Genomic DNA, 27,572 nt, shown 5'->3' with positions numbered 1-27,572 from the left:
TCATCTAGATCTCACATGACCTGAGGGTGAATAAATATTCAGCTCATTTAAATGTTTTGGATGAACTATTCTTTAAACACATATGAATTTTCATCTTAAAACGAATTTTTGGAGAAATGTGTCATTCCATCACTTGCTCACTAATGGATCCTCTTTAGTGAATGGGTGCCATCAGAATGAGACTCCAAACAGCTGATAAAAAGAAGACAAAAGCTGTGTGTTTGTAAGAAACAGATCCATCATGAAGACCTTTTTAACTAAAATACATATCCATAATCCATAATAACACTTCCTCCAGTGAAAATGCCATTAGGTCAGAATCTGAAGTCTTAATGATAGATTTGTTTCAGCTTTTGGTTTCTCAAGATGTTAACTGATGGACTGGAGTGGTGTGGATTATTGTGATGTTTTTATCAGCTGTTTGGACTCTCATTCTGACGGCACCCATTCACTGCAGAAGATCTGATGAAGAACCAAACTCATCTTTATCTTGGAACTATTTCTTTAAATGCAACTCTCAATGCAACACCTTTCAAACTGCTTAAACCATCATATGGACTGAAGAGATGCTAGAGATGGTTTAAGCATGCATATTTTAGATATGAAGAACTTATTTCAGTTTAAGAGTTTAGGTTTTTGACCACATCCTTGTCAAATCAGTTACTGTACGCTACCATTCCTAATGTCCACATCATATAACTTTGATAAGATTAGCTTATAAAATGATAATAACCAACTGCAAAAAAAATTTTCTCCTAACCTTTTTATATATGTAAATCTATTACGTCGTACTTGGCTATCTCATGATCTTATGTTGACTTTCATGATGAAGTGCATGATTCACGTCATTATCTGTGTGATTGAGCTCTACATCTCAAGAGACGAGATGTCTGTGATTATCAAGAGCAATGAACTTTAAACATCAGCTTTTCTTGTAGTACTTGTAAATGTCATCTGTAAGATTACATTGTTTGTTTGTTCTTATAAATGGATGATAAACTCTGTTTTAAAATCATACTGTGATTGAGTCAGTAAGCAGAGTTGCAAACAAAATGCATGAGATAAAAGCATTTAGGTCGACAGTAATGAACTGTGCACATCTGCAAAAATATCATCAAAAAATTGGGGTTTTAATTTGTATTTATTAATTTAAAAAAAATTCAGCAAGGATGTTTAAATTGATAAGACATTTATAATGTTATTAAAATTTCTATTCATCTGCGAATCCTGAAAAATAAAATGTATCAGTTTCCACAAAATATGCAGTGTTCAAATGTTTCTTGAGAAGCAAATCAGCATTTTAGAATGATTCCTGAATTTCTTTGTTTTTAAAAAACGTCTTTTCTGCTCACAAAGGCTGCATTAATTTGATCAAACATATAGAAAAAATGTGAAATATTATTACAATTTAAAATAGCAGTTTTCTATGCAAATATATAGTGAAATGTAATTTATTCCTGTGATCAAAGCTGGATTTTCAGCAGTCTTAAGTGTCACATGATCCTTCAGAAATCATTCTAATATGCTGATTTGCTGTTTAAGAAACATTTCTGATTATTACCAATGCTCAAAACGCTTGCGCTGCACTATATTTTTGTGGAAACCATGATGCATTTAATTTTTTTAGGATTTGCAGATGAATGGAAAGTTCAAAAGAACAGCATTTATTTGAAATAGAAATCTTTTGTAGCATTATAAATGCATTTACTGTCACTTTTGATCAATTTAAAGCATCCTTTATTAAATGCACGCTACCAGTCAAATGTTTTTTTTTAGAATCTCTTTGCTTAACAAGCTTGCATTTATTTGATCTAAAAGTACAATGAAATATTTTATTATTTAAAATAACTGTTTTCTATTTGAATATATTTTAAAATGTAATTTATTCCTGTGATCAAAGCTGGATTTTCAGCATCATTACTGCAGTCCTCAGTGTCACATGATCCTTTTATTTCAAGATTCTTTAATGAATAGAAAGAGCCAAAGATCAGCGTTTATCTGAAATCTTTTTGGAAAAGAAACTATTTATTTAATACTTAGGACACTTTAAATTGATTAAAATGATGATAAAGACATTAATGTTACAAAATATTTCTATTTCAGATAAATGCTGTTCTTCTGAACTTTCTATTCATCAAAGAAGCAAATCAGAATGATTTCTGAAGGATCATGTGACACTGAAGACTGCAGTAATGATGCTGAAAATGCAGCTTTGAAATCACAGAAATAAATTACATTTTAAAATATATTTAAATAGAAAGCAGTTATTTGAAATAGTAAAAATATTTCAAAATTTCACTGTTTCTTTTGGATCAAATAAACGCAGGCAGTAATTAGTGTCACACGATCCTTCAGAAATCATTCTAATATGCCGATTTATTATCAATGTTGGAAAGAGTTTTGGAACCTGTGATACTTTTTTCAGGATTCTTTGATGAATAAAATGTTAAAAAGAACAGGATTCATTTAAAATAGAAAACTTATGTAACAATAAACACCTCGTTCAAAGTTTGGGGTCAGTCATTTTGTTCTTTCTTTATCTCTTTAAAAGAAATTAATACCTTTATTCAGCAAGGATGTGATAGCAAAGACTTAGATTGTTAGAAAATATTTCCATTTTTAATAAATGCTGTTCTTTTTAGCTTTTTATTCATCAAAGAATCCTGAAAAAAATATCACAGGCTCCAAAAAAATATTAAGTAGCACAACTGTTTATAAAAATTGATAATAAAAGTAATAAATCAGTATATTAGCATGATTTCTGAAGGATCATGTGACACTGAAGACTGGAGTAATGATACTAAAAATTCAGCTTTGAAATCACAGAAATAAATTACATTTTAAAGTATATTAAAAAAACACATTTTCTGTATTTTTGATCAAATAAATTGAACTCCGATGAGCATAGGAGACTTAAAAAAAATACATTAAAAATCGTACTAATCCCAAACTTTTGAGCACCACTGTATATTATAACAAGTAGTTTATTAATTAGACACAAAAGATAATGCACTTGCCAAAGCCATAAACCAAAATGAATAATAATAAAAAAAGTTTATTAAAAGATTCATTCCAAACTAATAATAAAGTATGAACCAAGATGACGCTCCGATTAAAAAGCAACTAATAATTACATGGGCTCACAGCGTCCTCTAGTGTCCATAGTGGTACATGTCCAAAAACACACACAATACACAAACAAACACGTCTAGTTCTCTCAAGCATTGTGTTCTCCCTGAATTAAAACTATGATAATACATTAAACACGTTGCTGTACTTACACTAGAATGAGAAAATCTTAGTGAGTCTGACATCTGCATGCTTATGTTTGCATGTGCATATGTGCGCAAATAGCGTTTAAATATCCTCCCTTTCATTTCTACAAAGATCCCATTTGAGTCTGAGGTGGAAGGCAGTTAATGCTTGATGTAAACAATGGATTTCAAGCCCTCAGAAGCATAATAAACAGTAAAATGATGCTAAAAGTTGCCATGTACATAAAAACACTTCTCCTCTGTCAATAATCTAAGGTTTTCACAGAGTAATACTGAATATGAGGGCTGATACAGGATCTGTTTACCCATCTTAGCTTGCTGGGATGTTGTTTTACTGGCGTTTGCTCTCCAGCATTCCCCTCCAGTCGTCGGCCCAGGACAGAAGGCGTCTCTGGGATGGATTTGGTGGCAGGTGCTTGTTGTGGCAGGCAGTGAACAGGACGTGCTCCCAGGACGGATTGGGCTCCACACCTTCAGCGGAAACACAGATATGGCGTTCCTGTAGAGCTCATTATGTGCAATGTGGGTTGGAAGTGGTCAAATGGCCTCTTACTCACCCAGGATATCGGGTTTGTCATCGATGAGGAGGTCTCCGGTCACTATGGTCTTGTCTCGGGTCAAGATGATCTGCTCCAGGAACTCGGGGCCCAGATGTTTCTCTATCCAGGCGTACTGAGGAGAAACACACTTTGTGAGAGGAAACCATGGAAACAGGAGTGTGGTTCAGACAATGAAGCAGTCACATTATTGAGAGCGTGTTGAAAATAAGATTTTAACAGTCTTAAATGAGAGCATTTACAGTGCCTTGCAAAAGTATTCATACCCCTTCATTTTTTTTTTTCACATTTTGTTTTGTTGAAGCATTATGTTAAACTGCCTTAAATTACTTTTTTTCCACATCAATCTTCATCTCATGTGCCATAATGACAAAGCACAAAACAGGTTTGTAACAACTTTGCAAATTTATTAGAAATAAAAAACTGAAAAGATCCCGTTGCATAAGTATCCATACCCTTTTCTGGGACACTCGAAATTTATCTCAGGAGCATTCATATTGCTTCTAGATGTTACTACACTTGGAGTGGAGTTAAACTGTGGCAAATTCATTTGAATGAGTCTGATTTAAAAAGGCACACACCTCTCAGAAAAGGTCTAACAGCTGAAAATGCATATCAGAGTAAAAACCAAGTCCTGAGGTCAAGATAACTGCCTGCAGAGCTCAGTGACAGACTTGCGTTAAGGCGATGATCTAGGGAAGAGTTCAGAACAAAATCTGCTGCATTGAAGGTTGACAGAAGCATTCTCCATAATGGAAGATGATTGGAACAACTAGGACTCTAGGAAATGTCTGCCAGCCCCCATCCAAGCTGACAGAGATGGAGAGGTGAAAAGGTGAGGCAAAGAATGGCAGATCATTTCCAAATGCAGATGTGTAAAGCTTGTCTCATCAGACCCAAAAAGACTTGAGGCTGTAAAGGTGCTTCAACTATGGACTGAGTTAAGGGTATGAATACTTATGCAATGCACTTATTTCAGTGTTTTATTTTTAATAAATTTGTACAAATTGCAAATCTGGCTTTTGCTTTGTCATTATTATGGTGTATGGAGTGTAAATTGATGTGGGGAAAAACTAATTTTAAGCAGTTTAACATAATGCTGCAACAAAAAAAAAAAAAAGTAAAAAAAAATGAATGAATACTTTTGCAAGGCACTGTATTTATTATTTGAATCCTAAATGTAATTATTTAACAGCAATTTAAAAATAAGTAATGTGTTAAATATTAAAATGTGTTTTAACAAATATAGATATACTACCAGTCAAATGTTTTTGAACAGTACGCTTTTTTAGCTATTTAAAGAAGTCTCTTCTGCTCACCAAAATACAGCAAAAGCAGAAAAAAATCTGAAATAATTTTTACTATTTAAAATAATTGTTTTCAATTTGAAAACATGTTCAAATCAAATTTATTCCTGTGATTAAAGCTGTATTTTTAGCATCCTTACATGATCCTTCAGAAACCATTCTAATAAGCTGATTTGCTGTCCAAGAAACATTTTTTATTATTTTGTCAATATTTAAAACATTGATGAATAGAGAGATGCAAAGAAATTAAGAAGATGAGAAGAAATGACACAAATGAATACTTTTATTTAGCAAGGATGCTTTGTTTGATCAAAAGTGATGATAAAGATATTTATAATGTTACAAAAGGTTTCCATTTCAGATAAATGCTGTTCTAATGAGCTTTCTATTCATCAAAGAAACCTGAAACAATTCTACTCAGCCATTTTCAACATAATATTAAAAATAATAATGTTTTTTGAGCAGCAAATCAGAGTATAAGAATGATTTCTGAAGGATCATGTAACCAATGCTAAAAATGCAGGATTGTATTCACATAAATAAATTACATTTTAAAATATATTCAAATAGAAAACAGTTGTTTTAAATAGGAAAAATATTTCAAAATTTCAGTTTTTGCTGTACTTAAGATAAATACTTATAAAATAGTTATATAACTTACATAATACTTATATATATATATATATATATATATATATATATATATATATATATATATATATATATATATATATATACACACATGTGTGTGTGTGTATTTTATATGTATTTTTATGTTTTTTTTATGTTATATATTTTTATCTTCACTATAAGTTTACTATAAGACATTAACTATAAGATGTTTAAATTGCTGTTAAACAAATAACAAAACAAAAAAAAATCAGACTTTTGAAGATATATTGTAAATATTTTCAAAAAACTCCCAGCAATGTGAATGCTTAATTTATATATTAATGTATAAAAACTGCATTAAATAAATGATAGAAAATAAATGATAAATAATAAAATAAAAACTGCTTTTCCACTCAGAAGGCTCAACAGGAAAACAAAACAACAGATGAACAGAAAGACCCAAAAACAATATAATAAAAGAATAATAATAAAAAAGAAAATAATCATCATCATCTTAAAAATAATTGTACATACATATACATTAAATAATTATTCCTAAAAATTGATTATATTTTTATAATTATATAAAATTACATAAAATGATTATTCATATAACATTCATTTATTTAAACTGGGAAATAAATAGAAACATTTCAAGAAAAGTTATAATGTAAAATATTCCACATTCTGCATTATTTTAGGTCATTAATTACATAAGAAAATAACAAACTTATCAAGTGAAACTGAGCAGCAGTTCTGTTAAAATAATTAAGTTTTTACATTTTTTAACTAGTTTTAAGTTTTTAAATTACATTAAAAAGAAATAATAAAATATTAATAATGCTATTTTCTTTATGATGATATCAGGACAGGTGCATCACACTTGCATTTTTTATTTTATGCCACCCAAAAATATCAAAATGAAATCTAATTCTATTTATCAGGTGTTAAAGAGGTGTGTTCAAGTCAGTGTATTTAATTTTGAACACATTTAAATATTAAAAAAAGTCACAATTTATTTAACTGTATCCTTATTACATAAGTACTGACAAATATGAATGAACAACATGTACTTACTATAGATTTTGGATTAAGGTTTGGGCTTGGCTAGGTGTTAACTGTTCTGTAATTGCACATAATAAACACAAAACAATAGAAAAACACATCTCTGATGCTGCATACTGGGTGGGGACAGTTGCATAAACACAGTCACTAAGATATAGTTTAACCAGCTATCAGACTATTTATGCATCTGGCACCTGTTCTCAGACTTTGGACCCCACTGTACACATAATCAATAAATCAATCAGACCAAAGTCCATCTATAAATGCAGATCTTCAGTTTAAAGGACTCTTACCTTCTCATACGGACAGTAGCTGTAATGTTTTATTGGACTGGTGCAAATGAAGACATCTGTACTGGGTGAAGGAAAGAGAAACTAAGCAAGAGGCATTTTTACAACTAGTAATATGCAAACCAAACATTGACTCAATTACTAGCTGTGCTTGTCTGTCTCTTATGCAAGACGAGTGGTTTATAATAGAGTGAATTAGGTCATCTGAGACTTTCTTTGACTGTGAATCTAAACATCTGGTTGAACTTACTTCTCTATCTTGGACATCTCTTTTACAGCCTCCACTCCTCCAGGAAGAGGCTCCAGCTCCATGAAGAAGTTTTTGGACTCCCAAATGCTGATGGCCTTTTCCTGCAGTAAATGCAAACTCTGATTATCTTCATTTAACATGTAAAACGTGTTCATCAATTGTGTCATTTTTACTGGACTTTTCTTCATTGGTACTTACATTCAAAATGACTAAGTGCAATAGATGTATCTTTAAAGGCTGTTAATTTAATAGGGATTGTCAACAGTTTTATATTTAATAATAACAATTTTTAATAACATACAGTTAAGGTCAAAAGTTTACATACACCTTGCAGAATCTGCAAAATGTTACTAATAAGAGGGGATCATACAAAATGCATGCTATTTTTTATTTAGTGCTGACCTGAATAAGATATTGCACATAAAAGATGTTTACATATAGTCCACAAGAGAAAATTGTTGAATTTATAAAAATGACCCTGTTCAAAAGTTTACATACACTTGATTCTTAATACTGTGTTGTTCCCTGAATGATCCACAGTTGTGTTTTTGTTTAGTGATAGTTGTTCATGAGTCCCTTGTTTGTCCCGAACAGTTAAACTGTCTGCTGTTCTTCAGAGAAATCCTTCAGGTCACACAAATTATTTGCTCTTTCATCATTTTTGTGTATTTGAACCCTTGAGATCCATCTTTTCACACTGAGGACAACTGAGGGACTCATATGCAACTATTACAGAAGGTTCAAACACTCCCTGATGCTCCAGAAGGAAAAAAGATGCATTAAGAGTCGGGGGTGAAAACTTTTGAACCGATTGAAAATTAGTACATTTTTCTTATATTGCCAAAATATCACATTTTTTTCCCCATTTATTACTGCCCTTCAGAAGCTACAGAAGATACTTACATGTTTTCCAGAAGACAAAATAAGTTAAATTTACCCTGATCTTTAAATTCCAAAAGTTTTCACCCCCGGCTCTTAATGCATGTTTTTCCTTCTGAAGCATCAGTGAGTGTTTGAACCTTCTGTAATAGTTGTATATGAGTCCCTCAGTTGTCCTCAGTGTGAAAAGATGGATCTCAAAATCATACAGTCATTATTGAGGGTTCAAATTCACAAAAATGCTGGAAAACCAAAGAATTTGTGGGACCTGAAGGATTTTTCTGAAGAACAGCAGGCAGTTTAACTGTTCAGGACAAACAAGAGACTCATGAACAACTATCACTCAACAACAAAACAAAAACAGCTGTGGATCATTCAGGCAACAACACAGTATTAAGTTTAATCAAGTGTATGTAAACTTTTAAACAGAAATATCTTATTTAGGTCAGTACTAAATAAAAAAAGACACTCATTTCATACAATCCCTTTTATTTTACTAAAATAATTAACATTTTGCAGATTCTGCAAGGTGTATGTAAATTTTTGACCTCTACTGTAATATTTTAATTTATTGTAACATTTTAGTTATTATATATTTAAATGTAACATACATTAGCAGCTCACTATCCCTGCTGAGAAAAAAAATCCAGTCTAGGATGGTTTGCTGGTTTTATCTGGATTGATCTGATTAATCTAAATTGTTTTAAAATGGTGTAGCTGGTTGGAAAGCCAGCTTCTCAGTTTAACCATCTTACCAAATACCTCAAACACTTCTAAAATTAGCCTACAGACTGGTCTGGGCGGTTCAGGATGCCAGCAAAGCCAGTTTAGACTTGACCCTAAGCCTACCGCATCAAACTTAATGTATGAATTTCTCAATGTCAACCTTCAGCTCATGCTTCACATTTCTTTTTGCAATCAAATCTGATTTTTGTCACATAAACATAAAAATATCTTTAATATCATTTCCAGGAGAACACTTGCTGCACTGAAACAGCTTGGCTTTACTTGATTCTCCTTGAATCGTCTTTTAGAAAAATAGAGTCTCAAATCTGATTGTTTTGAGGAACATTTGTCTCCAGAACCTTTACTTTTTCACAGTTTCACCCAATATGACACCCAATATTTAGGTCATTTTAAGTAAGTATCTGCTATAATCAATGTTAATGGGAATGCATTACAAGCAATGCAAGTTACACAATAATACTACTTTTCCAAGTAACTAGTAAAGTAACACATTACTTGTTTAACTGACAAGAAAATAACTTTTTCAAATAAGTAACGCCAGTTACTTTCCCCCTCATTTATTGATTAAAAGCTCTCCTGTCCCCATGATGAGAGAAATTGTGAGTAAGATGTAACTTTAGTTCTAGAATAAATGTGAAGATGCATTAATTCATCTCACTCACTAAAAAACAGATGAATAAAATCGGTGAAATTCAATGCAAACTGGCAATTAAATATGTTAAATAATACAAATATCCTTTATGTATTTAATCCCATTTTATTAACCGATGTCTTTGCTGCCGACCTTCGATGATCCAATTGATCCATACTAATAAGCAAAAATTACTCAAGAAAATATAACATTTGTTTTTCTTTATTTATTGCTGAAGAGCTGACATTTTTTCTTCTGCGGTCTACTGTACTGACGTCAATTTACTTTTCTCAAAGCCTGAGGCTTTTGGTGTAAAAAGGCTTTTACATTTGACAAAAATACAACTTTTTATATTAAAAACAAACAAGCAAGCCCTGCCCAGATTTAAAAAGTAACACAAAAGTAACGCAATGCATTACTTTGCGTAAAAAGTAACTAAGTAACGTAATTAGTTACTTTTTAGGGAGTAACTCAATATTGTAATGCATTACTTTTAAAAGTAACTTTCCTCAACACCATACTGGCTATACTGTTATAAAGATTTAAGAGGAGAGACTTCAGGCAAAAAAAATGGTCAAATTTGAGATTTTGGGCGTGATTTTGAAAGTTTTTTTTTTTTTGGATTAGTGGATCGAAAACACCCAAAAGACACTGTTAAGTGTTTCTTTTATAGCGCTATTTGTGTCAATAGATTACATTACAATGCATTTTTTTAAGGCTATTTTCTCCAAATGAGTTTTTTCCTCCTACACTGAGCCATAAATCTCCACTTCAGTAGCACTTACACACACCAAACTTACTTTAAAGTTTTATACCTGTCTATATCCTGAAGGTTTTTACAGAGGGATTTGTTCATATATAATTTGATGATTTCATACATTCATTCCTCAATTTTTTTTTTTAAAAATATAGTGTTTCCTGTCTGTTCCAAGTTTTTTCTGAGTTATGGAGTGACAAAATGATACCCAAAATCCCCTCTGTAAAAACTTTTGACTCTAAAAAAAAATTAAACAAGAATTTCATCTAGTATTTAGATGTTTGTACTAGAGATGTATGCAAACTAGCGCATATTAAATAATGCATCATTTGCATATTTAAACCTAACATTTTAGAAAACCTGTAATACAAAGAAAACTACTATTAGTTAATTTTTTTTTACCCTATTTACCTGCAGTGTCTCGCCTTAATTGATTTGCATTAAAAACATCATCATATTTCATGCTCATTTAACTCTTTACTATATTAGACATATGCAAACGTGTTATATAAATGTATATATTGTACAAAAAGGTCCTATAAATAGCTTTATGGTCTCTTCTGTTGTGTTTCCACACACTTACACACAGGTCACTCCTCATGTCTCCATACTGTGTGGACACCCAGAATCCTCTTCTGTCCTCTAAAGATATAAAGGGCTCGTTTGGAAACTTCTGCTTGTACTTTTTTAGAAAACCTCCCTCGAAGTCCGCGATCACACCGTCCATATCCACCAGAACCCGCAGTCTCTTATTATTCGTGCTCATGTTTGCGGTGCACCGATAGTGGAAGTATATCGAGGAAGTGCTTCTCTCGACCCATTTTACGATCCTCGGTAGCAGAGTCATGATAAACCTCCTCTTAAACCCGTCTGAATCTGTCTTGGTCACTCGGTAGTGTGCATGAACTCTTATGAAGAGAGGCAGATTGTGTTAGCTCATCTCATTCTGTCGGCTTGCTATTGTTTTGCACATTGTAAACGCGTTTGTAGCGGGTCTTTTGTTGGTTTCTGTGAGGTCAGAGGGTCTCATGTTTTTCCAGCGGTCGCTGGTGTTAAATTGCAGTGTTGACCTCTCCTTTCTGCATTTGTTTACAGCTGTGCAAATGCCTGCGTATCTTAAACGCGAGTCCTAGGAATGAACGTTATTGATACAGAAGCGTGTTTACGTTTTAAAAATCATTCTAAAATCTAGTGGCTATTTCTGATTTGCATTATCACGGAATATACTCAACCTGAGATTACTGGCGAAGAGGGAGATCACATACTTGTACGATTCTTTTCTTCCGGAAGTAAACACGCCATTCATTTTCTTCATAGGGGGATTATTTTGAATGATAACTTATAAAACATTAAAGATAGATCTATTGTGAGTTAAGTGGGTGTTTATCGATGTCATGTGCTTCTGATGAAGCCTTTAGCCCGCTTTATTTCGACTTTGTTTTTAAACAATCATGTTTAACAGCGGAATCCCTTGTGGAAACTACATTTCCCATAATTCCCATAAAAGCAAGTGACGCCAAAACTCAAGCGCCTGCCAACTCAAGCACTTAAAATAACCAAATATTACATACATATTTTGCAATAAACGTGAAAATGTTCTATATACGCACAATCGTCATCTTTAAAATGATTTTATCCTTCTCTATTGTTTTGAACTCCATTACGTCATTGTAGTTCTTTCACTTATTAAGAACTTCAAATCTACGGTCTTGTACTTTAGTCTTTTGTTTGATTTTCAAATACTTTTTTGGTTCAAATCACAGTTTGTAATGTTGTGATTCACCTCGTAGCTGCTTGATTTGGTTCACGGCTAATAAATATTAGACAAAGACTATTTCCCTATGGGGAAAAAAATACTCCTGGAACAAAGATTGAAAGAACTCATTTATTTTTTCCATTGGGGGATTTATTTTGAACGATAACTTATATAAACCATTAAAGATAGATCTATTGTGAGTTAAGTGGGTGTTTATCGATGTCATATGCTTCTGATGAAGCATTTAGCCCGCTTTATTTCGACTTTGTTTTTAAACAATCATGTTTAACAGCGGAATCCCTTGTGGAAACTACATTTCCCATAATTCCCGTAAAAGCAAGTGACGCCAAAACTCAAGCGCCTACCAACTCAAGCACTTAAAATAACCAAATATTACATACATATTTTGCAATAAACGTGAAAATGTTCTATATACGCACAATCGTCATCTTTAAAATGATTTTATCCTTCTCTATTGTTTTGAACTCCATTACGTCATTGTAGTTCTTTCACTTATTAAGAACTTCAAATCTACGGTCTTGTACTTTAGTCTTTTGTTTGATTTTCAAATACTTTTTTGGTTCAAATCACAGTTTGTAATGTTGTGATTCACCTCGTAGCTGCTTGATTTGGTTCACGGCTAATAAATATTAGACAAAGACTATTTCCCTATGGGAAAAAAAATACTCCTGGAACAAAGATTGAAAGAACTTATTTATTTTTTCCATTGGGGGATTTATTTTGAACGATAACTTATATAAACCATTAAAGATAGATCTATTGTGAGTTAAGTGGGTGTTTATCGATGTCATATGCTTCTGATGAAGCATTTAGTCCGCTTTATTTCGACTTTGTTTTTAAACAATCATGTTTAACAGCGAAATCCCTGGTGGAAACTACATTTCCCATAATTCCCTTGCAAGCAAGTGGCGCCAAAACTCTAGCGCATGCCAACTCAAGCACTTAAAATAACCAAATGTTGCAGACATATTTTGCAATAAACGTGAAAATGTTCTGTATACGCACAATCGTCATCTTTATAATCATTTTATCATTCTCTATTGTTTTGAACTCCATTACGTCATTGTAGTTCTTTCCCTTATTAAAGCTGTTACGTTTATAGTTCTGTCTATTAATATGTTTATATGTTAAATATATTTATATAAATTATGTTAATATAAATATATGCATGTATATACATGTGAATATTTTCAAAATATATACTACATTATATAAACAAATACATTTATTTTGGATGTGTTTAATCGTGAGTAATCGTTGTCCAGCACTAATTTATATTCATATACATTATATTATATTTAAATATATAAAGATAACACATTTTTTCTTAATTATACATGCTTGTGTATTTATTTATAAATAAATATACACAGTACACACTCATAGATCATCTAAACAAAACCTTTATTTTGGATGCGATTAATCGCGATTAATTTTAATTTGTTTACATCCAAGTGCTTTCTCGGAAGTTTTGAAGTTGATCATCTCTCCTTTCAGAGTGTCTTTGTTTTGCACCGGAAGAAATACTAGCACGTTACTTTTATTTCTTAAAGATACATATCCATTTAAAACGCTAAATCCTGTGATCTTTTGACGTAAATAAAATTAAAAAAAACCTCTAAATACAATATATTTAAGTTTGTGTAGTTATATATTTAAACATACCGGTAATCTAAAAAAAATATCATTCACGTTCCAGGAATGATCCCGTGTCTGAGATCTCGTGGAATCTGAGCTGTCACTCAAACCTCGCGATATTCCATGTACCGTTGGCGGCTGAGGGCCCGTCCCTTCTGCACTAGAGAGCTGCTTCTTGACATTTGAATGAAAAACATCCTCCCAAAAGCGCAAAACAATGGCTTCAGCTCTGGAGCAGTTCGTGAATAATGTGCGGCAACTCTCCGCTCAAGGTACCGCCGTTTACACGGTTCTCGAACGCTTAGTCTAGCGAATACGTGAGCTAACTAGCTTAATGCTAAAAGCCGTTAGCGCGATAGCATGCTAGTTGTTTATATTTCAGGCAGTAACACATGGCATTTGTTTATCTTATTCTGCTTGTTCATATGGGAATAAAAAACCAAATACTGGAGAATAATCACACATTACAGCTTCTGTCTGAACTGTTTAGCTTTTACAGCAGTCAAGTGACTGGACGTTTCATGTTAGCTGAGTCATTTATTAAATTTGGTATAAAATGGCACCAAAACGACACTACTCTGACTTTCTGTGTCATGTATAGCCGGTCTTTATATAGAAAGACAGGTTATCATTACTAAAATCTACACTACCAGTCCAAAACATTAAAGATTTTAATGTTTTTTTACAAAAAAGTCTCTTCTGCGCATCAAGCCTGTTTTTATTTGATCTGAAGTACAGTAAAATTTAGAAATATTTTTACTGTTTAAAATAACTGCTTTCTATTTGATTATATTTTAAAATGTAATTTATTCCTGTGATGTAAAGATTAATTTTCAGCATCATTACTACAATCTTCAGTGTCACGTGATCCTTCAGAAATCATTTTAATATACTGACTTTCTGCTCAAAAACATTTCAGATTATTATCAATGTTGAAAACAGTTGAGTACATATTTTGGGAGAAAATACATTATAGAAATTAATACTTTTTTTTTTTTTTTAGCAAGGATGCTTTAAATTCATGATTGATGATAAAGACATTTATAATGTTACAAAAGATTTCTATTTCAGATAAATGCTGTTCTTCTGAACTTTATATTCATCAAAGAAATCTGAAACAAATCGTTAACAATAATAAATGTGTTTTGAGCAGCAAATCAGAATATTAGAACAATTTCAGTAGGATCATGTGACACTGAAGAAGACTGGAGTAAAGATGCTAAAAAAATCTGCTTTGAAATCACGGAAATAAATTACTTTTTAAAATATATTAAAAAAGAAAGCAGTTATTTTAAATCATAGAAATATTTCACATTTTTTCTGTTTAAGCTGTGTTTTAGATCAAATAAATGCAGGCTTGGTGAGCAGAAAAACACTTAATATTGCATGCATACTTGCATTAAACTGATTTAAAGTCATGTTTTTATTCTTAATAATGTGTTTCACAGGTCAAATGACTCAACTATGTGAGCTGATCAATAAAAGCGGGGAACTCCTGGCCAAGAATCTCTCCCATCTGGACACTGTTCTTGGAGCATTGGACATCCAAGAACATTCCCTTGGTGTTTTAGCTGTTTTGTAAGTCACTGACTTGTTGATTCACACTGGATTCATAAAGTCTTTAATGTCATTTTCAAAAAAATGGTGGTGTTTTTCTAACTGTATTCCAGGTTTGTGAAGTTTTCCATGCCAAACATCCCTGATTTTGAGACCCTGTTTTCTCAAGTCCAACTCTTCATCAGCACCTGCAACGGAGAGCACATCCGATATGCCACAGACACATGTACGAAAACACTACAGCGGTATAAACACATTATTTTCGTAGTACTGTGCTGATATTTTCAGTTTTTTTTTTGTACTCCTGTGTACAGTTGCTGGTCTGTGCCACCAGATGACAAACGCCCTTGTAGAACGAAAACAGGCAAGTGTCTCCATCATTTTGGAGGTTGTTGTCTTTAAATGATAAAACTGACATTAAGTTTTCTATTTCTTTCTTTCAGCCTTTGCGTGGTATAAGTATAATTAAACAGGCCATAGACAAGATGCAGATGAACACAAACCAGCTTACCTCAGTGCATGCAGACCTGTGTCAGGTGAGTCTGAAAGCAAAAATCAGTAGGATGTCATTTGGTGTCATTACAGATTTATTAAGTTGTTACAGGTAATTAAAGGAATAGTTCAACCAAAAATGAATATTTGCTGACAACTTATTCATCTTCAGGTCATCCAAGATGTAAATGAGTTTGTTTCTTCATCAGATTTGAAGAAGTGTAGCATTCCATCACTTGCTCACCAGTGGATCCTCTGGAGTGAATGGGTGCCGTCAGAATGAGAGTCCAAACAGCTGATAAAAACATCACAACAATCCACACCACTCCAGTCCATCACTTAACATCTTGTGAAGCGAAAATCTGCATGTTTGTTAGAAACAAATTAATTAATTAAAATGTTTTTTAACTAAAATATCCATAATAACACTTCCTCCAGTGAAAAAGTGGTCTGGTCTGAATCAGGAGAGACATTTGCACAGATCAAGCATCAATTACAAGCCAAAACAGTCTGAAACTAAAGAAATATGTGGCTGGATTTTGATTTTGATGATGTTTTCATTGGAGGAAGAGTTATGGATTATTTTAGCTAGAAGAAACACTTAAAATGTCTTAATAATGGGTTTGTTTCTTACAAACATGCAGCTTTTGGATTCTCAAGATGTTAACTGATGGACTGAAGTGGTGTGGATTACTTATGGATCATTGTGATGTTTTTATCAGCTGTTTGGACTCTCATTCTGACGGCACCCATTCACTGCAGAGGATCTTAAGCAACTACAGGGAATACGCAACCCTATATAACGCTGTATTCATTGAAAATAATATGATTTTTTTCTAACAATTGGATTATTTTACATAGAAATAAGTGATGAGGTGAATTAGGGCTGTGCAATTAATCGAAACGATTATAAAAAAACAATAATAGAGATAAAACGATTATTGCTCCCGATTCTGACTCCTTTGTGCACTTTTACTCCTCCATAAAAGCCCAGTTTTTAAAAGCATGTTCAGAGACGGAACTGAACACGGACAAGTAAAGTGAACGTTTAGCTTAAGATGCATGTCTAAATGTTCAAATACATGCAAATGTATGTCAAAATGTTTGTGTAAACCTTCGTCAGTTATGTCTCAAAGTAACGTAAACAGTTGAGAATGAAAACACATGTGTAAAAGTATATTGGATCCATGTAGCTTATAAAGCAGCCACAAGTAATCTACCTTCTGCCATCTCTCTGTGCTTAATGTTAATCAAACAACAGACAAAGACAAAATAACTTACTGCTCAGAGGGACTTTTGTAATTTTTATAAGAAACAAAGCATGTTTAATTCTTAGAGTGAAGACTGTTGTTTTATTTTACATTCAGTTAATTACATTAAATTGAATCTTGTCTAGTACCAGGTGGTCCGCTCAAAGTGCAAAATATTTAAGAATAAATATGATTGAAAAATACAGTCCTAAAGTAGTGTCCAATGTTCAGCAACCAAGATTTTTCCCATGTCTAAAATTTGACGATGACAAAAAAAAAAAAGAAATTAAAAGAGAAACATTAATGCAATATTTCATGGTTAAAATAGGATGAGCAAAATTTAAAAAAATTGTTTGATTTCCATTTTGTGTCTTGTTTTTTATATTCCGAGACCAGATAAATTAAAATTAAATTACATGAGATTACAAGATTACATGACGGACCCTCCTTCATTCCTTTTTTCGTTTGTTCAGAAAACGAAAAAAAAAACCTAGATTTCGGCTCGATTTTTCGTGTTTTTGGTTCATGGGTAGAAAAAGAATTTTGAAGTCATTTATCCGTTTTCTATCCGTGAAACAAAAAATGATAAAACAAGCCGAAAAAAGGAGCCATTTCTAATTTCTGCTTCTTGTCATATAAATAACCAAATCCGGTCTCAGAATATAAAAAACAAGCATTCTTTCGATTTTGTTTTCTAGTGATTTTATTTTTGTTATTTGAAATATAAAATGAAAATCAATAATTTTTTTAAATTTTGCTCCTCGTTTATCACCATGAAAAATAAAAACGCCTTGTATTTTTTTTTTTTTTTTTGTATTTTAAAAAGAAAATCAAATAGCCACTCTTTTTTGTTTTTTAATACCTGTTTCTAAAAGGAAAATCAAATGACCAAAAGAAATACTGACCCTATAGCCTATCTAAAGCCACTAATTGATATCCTAAAATAAAACATAAAGTAGGTATTCTATTTATTGTTGCTTATTGGTTGAAAGAGCAACTTCTGATCAAATGTAAAATTAAATTTCCCAAATGAAAACAATCATTGCAATTAAAATTGAGCAAAATAATAATTTTTTATCATTTTAACCATCATAGAGTAAGATAAAAACTAAAACTAGACTAAATTCTCAGACATTTAGTTGACTAAATATGATAAAAAAAATAGAAGTTACATTTGACACAAGATGCCTTTTGAACACAGAGGGTCACAGATATGATGAATGCCAGAGGGTTAAATGGTCTTGATTGTGTGATGTTTATTGTAAAACTTATGATTTGGTCCTGTGTTTACAGTTATGCCTATTAGCGAAGTGCTTCAAACCTGCAGTCCCATTCCTGGAGTTAGACATGATGGATATTTGCAAGGAGAACGGAGCGTACGATGCAAAGCACTTTCTATGTTATTACTACTATGGAGGCATGATCTACACGGGTCTGAAGAACTTTGAACGGGCGCTGTATTTTTTCGAACAGGTATTTATTGTTTTGTACAGTTTCACTTATGTGTTGCATGAACAATAAAGCTTAAGTACTTATTAAGAGGAACTGGTTCACTGGTTTTCTAGTAAAAAGGCATGTTTTCACTAAATGAACATACATATTTAATCATTTTGAGTTTTATGCATTAAAATACATGATATTAAACAACATGTACCTACACACTAAAACATTTGATTTGATTAAATATCATAAAGTGATGGCACTACTGAATCAGAATTGATTCATTGAGATGAACTGATTCGCAAAAATGAATCAAATTCTGGTTTTACGGTTTAAATCTTAAAAGAGACTTAATGAACAAATAAAAAGCACATTACAGTCATTGTGATATTCACAATTAATGAATACCATTACAAATATATCATAAATTCCATTATTACAATATTAGCATCAATAAAGTTGTTCTGTCTATCTTAATCTTTTTTTATATTTAATATATCCTGATTTTTTTTTTTTGGTCGGAAATGGTTTAAAATAGTGTTTTTTATTGTTATAGATTTACTATTAACAAAATGTTTAATGCAAAAAGTAGAATTCTAGTCAAAAGTAATGTTGGCATGTTTTTACTAAATAAACATTGTTATTTAATCATTTTGAGTTTCATGCATCAAAATACTAAAACATTTGATTATTTCAAAAACATCTGATTTGAATAAATTGGCACTAATGAATCAGAATTGATTCATTGAGATGAACTGATTCGCAAAAATGAATCAAATTCATTTTTTTCTAGTAAAAAGGCATGATTTTACTAGATGAATATAAATATTTGATCATTTTGAGTTGTATGCATCGAAATACATGATATTAAACAATATGTACCCACATATTAAAACATTTGATTACATCAAAAACATTTGATTTGATTAAATATCATAAAGTGATGGCACTATTGAATCAGAATTGATTCATTGAGATGAATCAAATTCTGGTTTTGCGGTTTAAATCTTAAAAGAGACTTAATGAACAAATAAAAAGCACATTACAATCATTGTAATATTCACAATTAATGAATACCATTACAAATATATCATCAATGCCATTACAATATTAGCATTAATAAAGTCGTTCTGTCTATCTTATCTAATATATCCTGATTTTTTATTTTATTTTTTTGGTCAGAAATGGTTTAAAATAGTGTTTTTCGTTGTTATAGATTTACTATTAACAAAATGTTTAATGCAAAAAGTAGAATTCTAGTCAAAAGTAATGTTGGCATGTTTTTACTAAATAAACATTATTATTTAATCATTTTGAGTTTCATGCATCAAAATACTAAAACATTTGATTAATTCAAAAACATCTGATTTGAATAAATTGGCACTAATGAGTCAGAATTGATTCATTGAGATGAACTGATTCACAAAAATGAATCAAATTCAGTTTTTGCGGTTTAAATCTTAAAAGAGACTTAATGAACAAATAAAAACCACATTACAGTCATTGTGATGTTCGCAATTAATGAATACCATTACAAATACATCATAAATGCCATTACAATATTAGCATTAATAAAGTCGTTCTGTCTATCTTAATCTATTTTTATATTTAATATATCCTGGTTTAAAATAGTGATTTTATTATTATTTAGTATTAAACCATGTATTTGTAAACATCTATTATATTTAAAATTTTCATATCAGATTTTCTATTAAACAAGCATCCACTTTGTCTATTTTCAGGCAATAACCACTCCAGCAATGGCAGTCAGTCACATCATGTTAGAAGCATACAAGAAGTACATCCTGGTGTCCCTCATCCTTCACGGCAAAGTACAGCAGCTCCCCAAATACACATCACAGATCGTGGGCCGATTCATCAAGGTGAGTTTTTCCACTTTGACACCATAGCTTTGGATTGACTGTAAAGACCCCTTTAGTTCAGCATGTTTTCTGTGATGTACAGCCCCTCAGTAACGCTTACCACGAGCTGGCTCAGATCTACGCCACCAACAACCCCGGCGAGCTGCGCGCTCTGGTCAACAGACACAGCGAGACGTTTGCACGAGACAACAACACCGGCCTGGTCAAACAATGCCTGTCCTCGCTCTACAAGAAAAACATTCAGAGGTTAACCAAGGTCTGAACTTGCACTAAACACATCTTCTGCACATATTAGTATTTGGGCTGTCAAGAGATTAAAACAAATGAAAACAATGATACTGTCTGAGATTAATACAATTTAAGATAACGTTTTTCCTTTTTTCTTTTATATTACACAAAATAGTACTTTCTAACAAAATACAGTAATAATGCAAATATTACAATTGAAAATAACTTTTCGAATTTTAATAGTCAGACAATTAAGAAAAGTTTGATTCAAAAATAAATAAAAATAATAAAATGTTTCATTATAATATAATAAAATATAAATACTGTAAACTAGTAATAATTTTTTTACTATTTTCTATTTTTCGATTTATTATAATATGTGGACCACCAAACCAGTCATAAGGTTAAATTTTACAAAACTGAGATATATACATCATATGAAAGCTCAAAAAATAAGCTTTCTATTGATGTATGGTTTGTTAGGATAGGACAATATTTGGCCGAGATACATCTATTTGAAAATCTGGAATCTAAGGGTGCAAATCAAAATACTGAGAAAATCACCTTTAAAGTTGTCCAAATTAAGTTCTTAACAATGCATATTACTAATCAAAAATTACATTTTGATAGGTTTACAGTAGGAATTTTACAAAAAATCTTCATGGAACATGATCTTTACTTAATTTCCTAATGATTTTTGACATAAAAGAAAAATCAATAATTTTGACCCATACAATGTATTTTTGGCTATTGCTACAAATATACCCCAGCGACTTAAGACTGGTTTTGTGGTCCAGGGTCACATATAATGAAATAATTAAATTTGATTGTGTGCAATTATTAACCCTCAAAGACCAAGACTAAATATAAAATAACTATTGTTCTTAAATGTTTAATAACTTTTGAACCGCTAATCCAATTTGAATGTTTTGTAATGCACAGAGTCGTATTTGTCTCATCTGGATATTCAGAGGCTCCTTAGTGAGCGTGATTACGTCATCGCATTTCCTCAGCACTGATTCGTCAGATGAAACCAATGCATTTACGGCTCTGGTTCCTCAGTCTAAACCAAACAGGAATGATTGTCCATGCTTAGTCCCACCCCTGTGCCCAGATTGGCTCAGACTGTCATCTATTCAACCAATAAACATAGGTTTTGGTCTTTTGAACCACCGATTAGCAAGTTTCTTTGTAAATCTGAACAAACGTAAAGTGAAAGCAAAATGCGTCTTGTGTGCATGAAAACAAATGCAAAATAACACATTTGCATGACAGCATTCTTTGAAAAAGCACAGAAATACTCACAACAGAGCCCTTTGACAGAACACAAACCAAAAACAAGGACGAAACAGCAGTACATATCGGATAAAGCACAGGTTTTTTCGTCACTAGGCGATGTCCTGGTAAAATAGATTCCGATGCAGACTGCAGCCAGCAGATCCATCTATTTGGTTGTTATATAACTAATTCTTATATAGTTTGTAAAGATTATTTGCACAATTTTTTTTTCTGGTGCACTCCGTATATTTCTCTCCTTTTGTGTTGTAGATGGTAAATAATTTGGACTTTATATTTTGTTGCACAAGACAATAAGTGCAATTGTTTTCACTACTTCCTACACTGTTTGTGTTTATTGTTCATACTCAGATTAAGAATATATTTATGTGAAAAAGTGTTTTATTTTTTATTTTTTTATTTTTACTGTGTTTTACTATTATATAACACTGTTTCTGCTATTACTTTACTCCTGAAATGTTTTTGGTCAGGTCTATATTGTCAATAAACTAAATAGGCCTGTTTTTCACTGAAAAGCGCCTATAATAATATTGTAATATATGGCTATAACTTGCTTGGGGAATGTTATATATAGAAAAAAATTTATTTGGAAGTGTAAAACACCTAAATACAAATTTCTAAAGAAAAAAAAAACAAAATTCAGGAGTTTTTGTTTGAGCACACAGTAAAAAGCACCCAATTGTTGCTACCGTTTTTCCTAAAATTTTGGTATTTCACAAATTTTTAGAGAAAACAAAAGGAAATTTGTAATTTTAAATTAGCTAGACATAAAGTTCAAGTTGTTAATGTTTATAATGATATATGACGATTGATGCTGACTGCTAGAATAGTCTGAAAAAAAAAAACAAAGAAATGTGCAGGTGCCTCAGGTGCCCCAAAAATGTTCTAGTTTTTCTATTGTATTATAACAAAATAGGAATATAAATTCAGTAAAAACGTGAAATATAATTTTTTTTATAACTTTTCTATTTTTGTATTTTTTTATTATATATTTTATCCATTTCTATTTTATGGTATTTAAAAAGATTATACATTAATTATTTTCTATATGTTAATTAGAATATAATGGAATTATATTATATTGTAAGCACAGTAAAAATAGTAATATTGTGTAAGATTGTTTCCATTAAAAATACATTTTCTTTTTCTATTTTAATGACATAAATTAACAATATTGTAATACAGTAAAACAGATTTAAATAAAAAAAAAACTATTTTCTATTTTTGTATTTTATTTTCTATTTCTCATATATATATATTTTCTATTTCTCATATATATATATATATTTTCTATTTATTTCTATTTATAGTATTTAAAAATATTATTTAAATTTATTTTCTATTTTTTGTTTTATTTGTTATTATAAATACACTAAAAACTGATGGGAAATGTTATTATTTGTTGGCAAAAATACCAAATTAACATGTTATTTTTTGGTTGTGCATATTTAAGTTTGACTAAACAGAAACCGTAATCTCAGTTGGACTAAACCTAAACGGTAATCTCTGTTTTGCGATCGACAGACGTTCTTGACATTATCCTTACAAGACATGGCGAGTCGAGTTCAGCTCTCCGGCCCTCAGGAAGCTGAGAAATACGTCCTACACATGGTATGAAATACACAATCACTGGATGTTTCATATTTGTTCAACATTTGAGGATGGTTGGTGCTTGAATGTTTCCTCTTTGGTGTCTCAGATCGAGGATGGAGAGATTTATGCGAGTATTAACCAGAGAGACGGCATGGTCTGTTTCCATGACAACCCTGAGAAATACAACAACCCTGCGATGCTCCACAAAGTCGACCAAGAGGTTTGTGCTTTTCTTCATTTAACACTAATGCACAAGAGAACAACCCCATGAAGACTTAAATTAGATGCTAGAGAGCGACATGCATTTTATATTCATTATATGTTCTTACTTATTATTTCATCAAGGAAATTTGAGAGAAATATTAATAATATGCACAGAAAAGTCGCAACATTGTATAATGTTAAAAAAGTAAGAAACGCTTAATTCACAAACAAATAAAATAAAATGTTTTATTATAATATAATATAAATACTGTAAATGGGTAACCATTTATTTATTTGTCATTTTAAAGTTATTTCAAATTAAAAATAATTTCACGTCTGTTTTTACTGTATTAATACTATAACAGAAAATTAACAGAAAAGTTCTTTTTTAATTGTAATTTATTTCACAATATTACTTTTACTGTATTTATATTACTATTTTATGTTATAATAAAAATAAAAACATTTGTATACAAAACATTATCTTAAATCGTAATAATCTAACACAATATTACTGTTAGTGACTATTTTATGTTATAATAATAAAACAAATCCTAAATCGTCTTAAATTGTAATCTCACAAAATACTACTTTTTTTTTTTTTTACAATAAAACAAATTAATTGTCAATAAAATGTAATTATATTGTAGGATTTAATTATAGGATTTGTTTTGTTATTATAAATGTTTTAAAATATTAGAATTTAAAATTATTTATTGTCTATTTTTAGTTTTATAGTATAATTAAATTTATTGAAAATTAATTTAAGTTTAATTGTAAAAAAAAAAAAGTAGTATTTTATGAGATTATTACAATTTAAGACGATTTAGGATTTGTTTTATTATTATAACATAAAATAGTCACTTATAACATAAAATTGTAATACAAATACAGCAACAACAGTAATATTGTTAATAATATTACCATTTAAAATAACTTTCTAATTTTTTGTTATAACAAAATACTTATTATTTTAACAGGGAAATTTGAGAGAAATATTAATAATATGCACAGAAAAGTCACAACATTGTATGATGTTAAAAAAAGTAAGAAACACTTAATTCACAAACAAATAAAATAAAATGTTTTATTATAATATCATATAAATACTGTAAATAGGTAATGGTAATGTTTTAAAATATTAGAATTTAAAATTTATTGTCTATTTTTAGTTTTATAAGATAATTAAATTGTATTGAAAATTAATTCGTTTTATTGTAAAAAAAAAAATTTAAGATTACAATTTAAGGTGTTTTAGGATTTGTTTCATTTAATATTGTTAATATTACAATTTAAAATAACTTTCAAATTTTTTGTTATAATAAAATATTATAATTACAGTAAAACTGATGTGAAATATTACATTAAAAATATATTTTTTTGTATTTTATTTTATAGTATTAAAAGTGTTATATATATACTAATTAATTAACTTTATTGTAACAATGAAAATAATATAAATGTAGTAAATAGAGTAAAAACAGTAATATTGTGTTATATTATTACGAATTAAGATAATGTTTTTTATAAAAATGTTTTATTTATTATTTTATTATAACATAAAATAGTAATATAAATACAGTAATAACAGTAATATTGTGAAATAAATTACAATTAAAAAATAACTTTTCTGTTTATTTTCTGTCATATTATTAAAACAGTAAAAACAGATGTGAAATTATTTCAATTTTAAATAACTTTAAAATGACAATTTTTTTCTATTTTTCTATTTTATAGTATTAAAACTATTATATACTAATTATTTACCTTTATTTTCTATTTTTTATTTATAAAAAATATTTTTATTGTAAATACAGTAAAACAGTAATATTGTGAGATTATTACAATTTAAGAATTTTTCATTTATTTTATTATAATTTAAAACAGTAAAATTGCGAAAAAATACAATTTAAAAAAATGTTTTATCATAACAATATTATACAGTAATACAGATGTGAAATAATTACAATTTTAAAAAACCTCTTATAGTTTTTTCTATTTATTTCTGTTTTATAGTATTACAAATATAACTTAATTTTATAATGAAATTAGTATTGTACAGTAAAAACAGTAATATTTTGAGAGACAATTTAACATAACCTTTCTTTTTTTATTTATTATAACATAAAATAGTAATATAAATACAGTAATAACAGTAATATTGTGAAATAAATTACGACTTAACTTTTAAAATTAACTTTTCTATTATATTAAAAATACAGTAAAAGCAGATGTGAAATAATTAACATTTTAAATAATATTGTATTTTCTATTTTATAGTATTTAAAAACATTATTTAACTTTACGATCTATTTTTGTTTGATTATAATATAATGAACTTATTGTTATATTCTAAAAACAAAGTAATATTGCGTGAGATTACTTTCTTTTTTATTAATACAGTAATAATAGTAATTTGATAAAACAATGTTCTATTTTTTGTTTTATTTGTTATAACAATATCACAAAAACAGGTGTTGTGAAATACTACGATTTGAAATGAGCTATTTTTTGTTTTTGTATTTTATTTCAATTTGATAGTATTTAAAAAAATATAATATCAAATATTTAAAAGTTGTTCAAAATCTAATTTAACCCTGGCAAAACCTGCAGGTTTGAGGATTTTGACAAATGTAAAACATGAAAGATATTTCAGATTTTGCACTGTTTGCACCACTGATTTATTATGCATTAATAACATTTGTCATTTTGCAGTGCTAGCATTTAAACACTTGAGTTTTATAAGTCTATGCTAACTCATTATTGTCAAGTTTTTTTAATTTTTATCCACTGATGCCTCACTGCTGTCTCTCATTGACTCTGACTCAGATGCTGAAATGTATAGAGTTGGATGAGAAACTAAAATCCATGGATCAAGAAATCACTGTAAACCCGCAGTTTGTCCAGAAGGTACCAGTTCCAACAAGCTCATGAATCATCGCTTCAATCACAGACTTACAAAAGACAAGCTCTTCTAACCAGACGGTCTGTTCTGTGTTTCAGAGTATGGGAATGCAAGAGGACGACGTCGGCAGCAAGACATCAAGCTACTCTTGAGGCCGTCGGGCGGATCGCTGCTTTGCCCACGTCCCCTTCCTCATCCCAAAGCTGGAAAACCTTCATGAGAGCAAAATCAGTTTGAATACGGACTATATCGGAGAAAAACGTAATTGTGTGGAATGACCTTTTTCTGGTTCTGTCACAGCGCACCCTAAACGACAACTTGTTTTTGTCAGTGTTTATTTATCAATGCTTGGTTGACATGCCACTGCATCATTTATGGTCATACAAATAAAGATACTGGACTCCTTTGTTCAAAAGAGTTGTGGACATTGCGTTTGTATTAGGGATGTTCGGCAACAGAAATTATTCGGACGAAAATAGTTCAATAAATGATAGCAAACAATGATGCAATGCGATCAAATAGAGGCACTGTGGAAGCATTTAAAACTGTCCGAGAAAGATGCAAGAATCATTACAAGCACTGTTTAGAAGCACATCACATGTCTTCCATGAGGAGAGAAAGGTTACTGTGTGATGACTGAAATCACCAAATGTTCAAAAAGAAAAAGTTATAAGTGCAAAATTTGATTTATTAATATTTTTTTCCACTTTCACTTTAACCAGCATCTGTTCTATCCATAGATACCAAACATTCATTCAATTTCAGAATTGTAACCCTTTAAATGCTGGTTTGTTTGCATAATGCTGTGTTTTTTAATGAAAAAATTAAAATAGTAGTATTTTCCATACACTAATTGCTGAGCAGATTTTTTTCTTTGCTTATTAGATTCTTGTGAACAACATTCGTTTTGAGCCATTTATATTTGTTTTGTAGTGTTAG

At 30.4% G+C, this 27,572-nt stretch overlaps 2 protein-coding genes across 2 annotated transcripts; one reads left to right on the top strand and one right to left on the bottom strand.

The window, feature by feature from the left end:
* Nucleotides 1–3,035: 3,035 nt before the first annotated feature.
* Nucleotides 3,036–11,616, bottom strand: LOC141298152 (5'(3')-deoxyribonucleotidase, mitochondrial-like). Its single transcript, XM_073828665.1, has 5 exons — nt 10,954–11,616; nt 7,357–7,457; nt 7,110–7,170; nt 3,833–3,947; nt 3,036–3,746 (listed from the first exon to the last, which is right to left on the bottom strand). The coding sequence occupies exons 1-5, from the start codon at nt 11,215–11,217 to the stop codon at nt 3,607–3,609; spliced, it is 681 nt and encodes a 226-aa protein (XP_073684766.1). The 5' UTR covers nt 11,218–11,616; the 3' UTR covers nt 3,036–3,606.
* A 2,305-nt stretch (nt 11,617–13,921) lies between these two features.
* cops3 (COP9 signalosome subunit 3) lies at nt 13,922–27,048 on the top strand. The gene is made up of 12 exons (XM_073828410.1): nt 13,922–14,057; nt 15,234–15,363; nt 15,456–15,568; nt 15,657–15,706; nt 15,786–15,878; nt 18,378–18,557; nt 20,267–20,407; nt 20,490–20,663; nt 23,456–23,542; nt 23,631–23,744; nt 26,558–26,638; nt 26,732–27,048. Exons 1-12 carry the CDS (start codon nt 14,003–14,005, stop codon nt 26,783–26,785), a joined length of 1,272 nt encoding a protein of 423 aa, XP_073684511.1. The 5' UTR covers nt 13,922–14,002; the 3' UTR covers nt 26,786–27,048.
* The last annotated feature ends 524 nt before the right edge of the window (nt 27,049–27,572 follow it).

This window comes from Garra rufa, chromosome 22 (genome assembly GCF_049309525.1).
Source record: "Garra rufa chromosome 22, GarRuf1.0, whole genome shotgun sequence".
Lineage (NCBI taxonomy): Eukaryota > Metazoa > Chordata > Actinopteri > Cypriniformes > Cyprinidae > Garra > Garra rufa.
Note: the sequence above shows the minus strand (reverse complement) of the source record. Positions and strands in the feature narration are given on the sequence as shown.

Coding starts and splice junctions, on each gene's coding strand:
- cops3 (XM_073828410.1), top strand. CDS start 14,003: ATGGCTTCAGCTCTGGAGCAGTTCGTGAATAATGTGCGGCAACTCTCC. Junction 23,745..26,557: donor TCCACAAAGTCGACCAAGAG/GTTTGTGCTTTT, acceptor ACTCTGACTCAG/ATGCTGAAATGTATAGAGTT. Junction 26,639..26,731: donor ACCCGCAGTTTGTCCAGAAG/GTACCAGTTCCA, acceptor TCTGTGTTTCAG/AGTATGGGAATGCAAGAGGA.
- LOC141298152 (XM_073828665.1), bottom strand. CDS start 11,217: ATGACTCTGCTACCGAGGATCGTAAAATGGGTCGAGAGAAGCACTTCC. Junction 7,458..10,953: donor ACATGAGGAGTGACCTGTGT/GTAAGTGTGTGG, acceptor CATTTACTGCAG/GAAAAGGCCATCAGCATTTG. Junction 7,171..7,356: donor GAGATGTCCAAGATAGAGAA/GTAAGTTCAACC, acceptor TCCTTCACCCAG/TACAGATGTCTTCATTTGCA.